Source organism: Cannabis sativa, chromosome X, assembly GCF_029168945.1.
Source record: "Cannabis sativa cultivar Pink pepper isolate KNU-18-1 chromosome X, ASM2916894v1, whole genome shotgun sequence".
In the NCBI taxonomy this organism is placed as follows: Eukaryota; Viridiplantae; Streptophyta; class Magnoliopsida; order Rosales; family Cannabaceae; genus Cannabis; species Cannabis sativa.
The window spans coordinates 22,358,467-22,362,349 of NC_083610.1; the positions used below are offsets into that span (position 1 = coordinate 22,358,467).

At 29.0% G+C, this 3,883-nt stretch overlaps 1 protein-coding gene across 1 annotated transcript; it reads right to left on the minus strand.

Moving 5' to 3' along the window:
* Positions 1-266: 266 nt before the first annotated feature.
* Positions 267-1,901, minus strand: LOC115702680 (stemmadenine O-acetyltransferase-like). Its single transcript, XM_030630109.2, has one exon. The coding sequence runs from the start codon at positions 1,830-1,832 to the stop codon at positions 453-455; it is 1,380 nt and encodes a 459-aa protein (XP_030485969.2). The 5' UTR covers positions 1,833-1,901; the 3' UTR covers positions 267-452.
* Positions 1,902-3,883: the final 1,982 nt, after the last annotated feature.

The following is a 3,883-nucleotide window of genomic DNA, read 5'->3' on the forward strand; positions in this document are numbered from 1 at the left end:
ACTATATTATTTAATCTAAATATTATATTATATAAAATAATATCACAATAGCATTTTAAAAAAGAAATTGTCACATAGATATTAGCTTAAATATTATAGAATTTCTCATATCATATATATATACATAAATATGTAATTTAACTTCACTATTATTACTTTGTTATTATTATTTGAAAGGAATGAATTTATCCAAACAACAAAAACAAATTACACGAAGGGAGCTTCAACCTTTGAGGCACCAAAATGATGAGCAAGCTTATTAGCCAAAACAAACTTAATCAATCTTAGGCATAAAAATAAAATAAAAGCACATATAATATATTTGATTGTCTACCAACTCATCATCATACATATATTAATTCCTACCTATATATAATAGGCAAGAAAATATAAATAAAATTACCAACCAGTTGGGACTTATTATATATATTATATTATGAGATTTAATATTATTAAAGATTTGAGTTGATATTGTGGCGAGAATAATAATTAGGAGTTGTAAATTTGCGAAGCATTTCATCAGCTTCAAATATGGCCATGTCTTCCTCCTTCAAATTCACATAAGCTTCAATTCCTTTACCATCACTTGTGTCAATGAAAGCAATGATTTTATCAAAACTCCAAGCACCTGTGCTAAACCAATCAGGCTTACCCCAACCAAAATCAATTTCATAAAAATGGAATCGGCTCAAACTTGTAACCAAAAATTCAATGACTTCACCTCCTCTCTTCTCTATACTTTCTGAGTTTTGTTGGATCATACTCAATTCACCCTCTTCTCCCATTTGGAGTTTACTAACATACTCTTTGTTCAATCTCTTAACTGCTTCTCTTATTTTCATCGCAAGCCCACTAGTAATGGAAGCTTCCCCCTTAATACTCGAGGCTGGAATTTGTGTGCCTGCGTACACTAAGAAATTTCCAAATGAGTTTTCGGCCAAGGGTGGATTCATCCTTGGATGAAGATTTACAGTGTGCAAAATAGTATAAACCCTTTCTTTCTCGGGTTTTGCTTTTGCTTTTGCTTTCGCTTCTGATAATGCAGCCTCAAACCTACTTAACATAAAAGTAGATAAAGTCTCAACGCGAGAAGGTCGAATCTTATTTTCTTTGTCCCAATACATGGCTCTTAAGGCCTCAATTGCAAAACTATTGAAAACAAAAATCTTTGTCATGATACCCTCCTTTAGGTCTTCATTTTTTATTTCTATTACAGATTGGGGTCTAGGAGGAAACAAATCCGCAGACACAAACTCAGGATGAAGCGATTTTGGTAACATGGTGGCCGTTGTTCCATCTCGAGCCATCATCGCCCAAGTTTTGATAAACCTCATCCATGACAAAGCGTCCGCAATCTTATCAGAAATGCTGATACCAACCGCGATTCCTCCACACTCGAACATGTTAAGTTGAACCCCTAATAGAATTTGATGAGCATCGTCACTTTCATGATGACGAGTCAAAAGAGGGCAAAAGATACCGAGTTCTTGAGCTACTGGATTGGACAGAACTTGGGAAAGTCGAGCATTCACTTGAGCTTTCACGAAGGGAACGCCCTCGTCGTTGCAATGGATGAATTCTTCTCCATGCTTATCGAGTCGTCCAGCTAAAGGGTAGTAATGGGTTAAGATGGCTGATAAGGACCTTTTAAGAATGTTGGTTGGATTAATATTGGTAGTAGTACTTTTCTTTGTGTAATAAAACACCAAAGGGTCATAGAATAAGGGAGCTGATTGGTCTATTAATGAAAGTTTGTAATGGCCAATATTCTTAGGAGTTGGAGAAGATGGCTTGATAATCTCAACTGAGATTGCTTCAACTTCAATATTCATCTTTATTTTCAGACTGATATATCAAAAGTATAAAATATAGAATCTTATATGTAATATAGAAGAAGCTAGTGTATATGATATGGCTGTGATATTTCTCTCCTCATTTTCGCCTCTTATATTTATAGCATTTCTCTTTTAATAAATTATTATTATTATTATTATTATTATTATTATTATTATTATTATTAAAAAATAAAACAAAATCGTTTAGAATAAGTCTCTTCTTATATGACAAATATATATGTGATGATAACTAAGCAATTATAACTCTAAAATTTGTCTTGTATCAAAAAGTTTAGCCCACATTTACACATTTACCCCTGACTCTAGATATAAGTGGGTTGGGCCAGTGCTTAGGACCTACGGAGTTCAAAAAAAAAAATTAATTCCTTTTAAAAAGGAATAATTACATAAGGCATCATTTTTTGTAAAATATTTACATTTTTACGTTCAAAGAATGTTTTTTTACATTTTTACGGTTTTCTAAAAAATAACACAAAAACAACATAAAATCAACAAGAAAACAACATAAAAGTAACATGAAAATAAAAACAAAAAAACAACAAAAAATAGCATACATATAACAAAAAATTAACAACAAATGAACAAAATTTCAACATAAGAAAACCGAATTTTATGTAAATAAAATCAATAAAATCGTAAAAAATGTTTAAAATTCCGTGAAACCGTATTTTGTTATTTTTTTTTTTTTTTGTTGTTTTTGTGCATTTGTGAAATTAACCCTTTTAAAAATATATATTTTTTGTATTACTTTTGAAAAAAATTCTAAATTTTTTTTAAATTAAAAGTAACAAAAATATTTTTTTTTTATCACTAAACCCTAATCCTTCATAATAGACAAAGAAAATACTTATACTACCTTGAGCATTATTATAGGATACTAAAGTGCCTAGTATTTTTATGATATGACATTTTATAATCACTTAGTAATTTTTTATAATCTTTACTGAATTAAAATAAATGAGATATTAAATTATATCAATAATAATATTATATCTCATAAAAGTATAAGGCATGCTACAAGAAATGTAACTTTTACCAGCACAGTTCGCTACTGTGCTGATAAAAGTAACTTTTACTAGCGCATTTTGCAAATTGCGCTGGCAAAAAGGTCAAAGTTTTACTAGCGCATATTTGCAATGGTTAAATTTTAACTTTTATCAATGCATTTACTTTACGCGCTGGGAAAAGTCATTTTTGCTAGTGTTTTTCATTTTGTACTGACAAAAGTTCTAATATTAACGTTGATTTATCATCCCCTCTTGCAAACACATCAGAAGTAAATTTTATTTTATTAGTGTAATACCAAATTTTTACCAGCACAAAAATATACTAACAAAAATAACATTTCACTACGAGTATTGTTTAGTATTTATATGTATATTCATCATATACAGAATCATTGTATATCCTCTGCCCTTCTTTTCCTCTGAATAATGCCTATCCTCTCTATCTTCATTTTCAATGCATATGATTACTGACTACTGGCAAGTTATTACAAGTTTCAATATAATGTTAGGAATTGCTCAACAATTTATGTGCCACTATTAGAGATAGAGATAACAATTCCCATGTGTCACTGCTAGTTTTCTTTGTGTTTCTTTATTTTTATTTATTTGTTCTCATTTCCTTTCTTCAAATTTTTATAAATTATATATATTTTTACATATAAATTTGTAGGTAGTTTTACAATGCATCTTTTAAAAATGATGTACTGATACACTTTCTATTAATTTTAATATTTAAAAAAAAAATTAATTTAATTTGTTCATATGTGTGTATGTTATACTTATTTAAGATATTTTATAAAATTTTGAAAAATCCGAAATAATTTCTCTCCTCAGTTTGGCCTCTTATATTTATACCCTAAATACTTAAAATAAAAAATTAAATTAAATGGCGAAGTCATTATTTAAATTAAATGTAAAATAAGGTATTAAACTTCTCAAATATTCCATGGCGAAGTCAGTTTGGCCTCTTTGATTTGCAACCATCTTTTTTCAACTCATTTATTTTCTTTTTTATTCACT

Bases quoted from the DNA above. Each gene is read 5' to 3' on its own strand.
- LOC115702680 (XM_030630109.2), bottom strand. From the start codon at position 1,832: ATGAATATTGAAGTTGAAGCAATCTCAGTTGAGATTATCAAGCCATCT.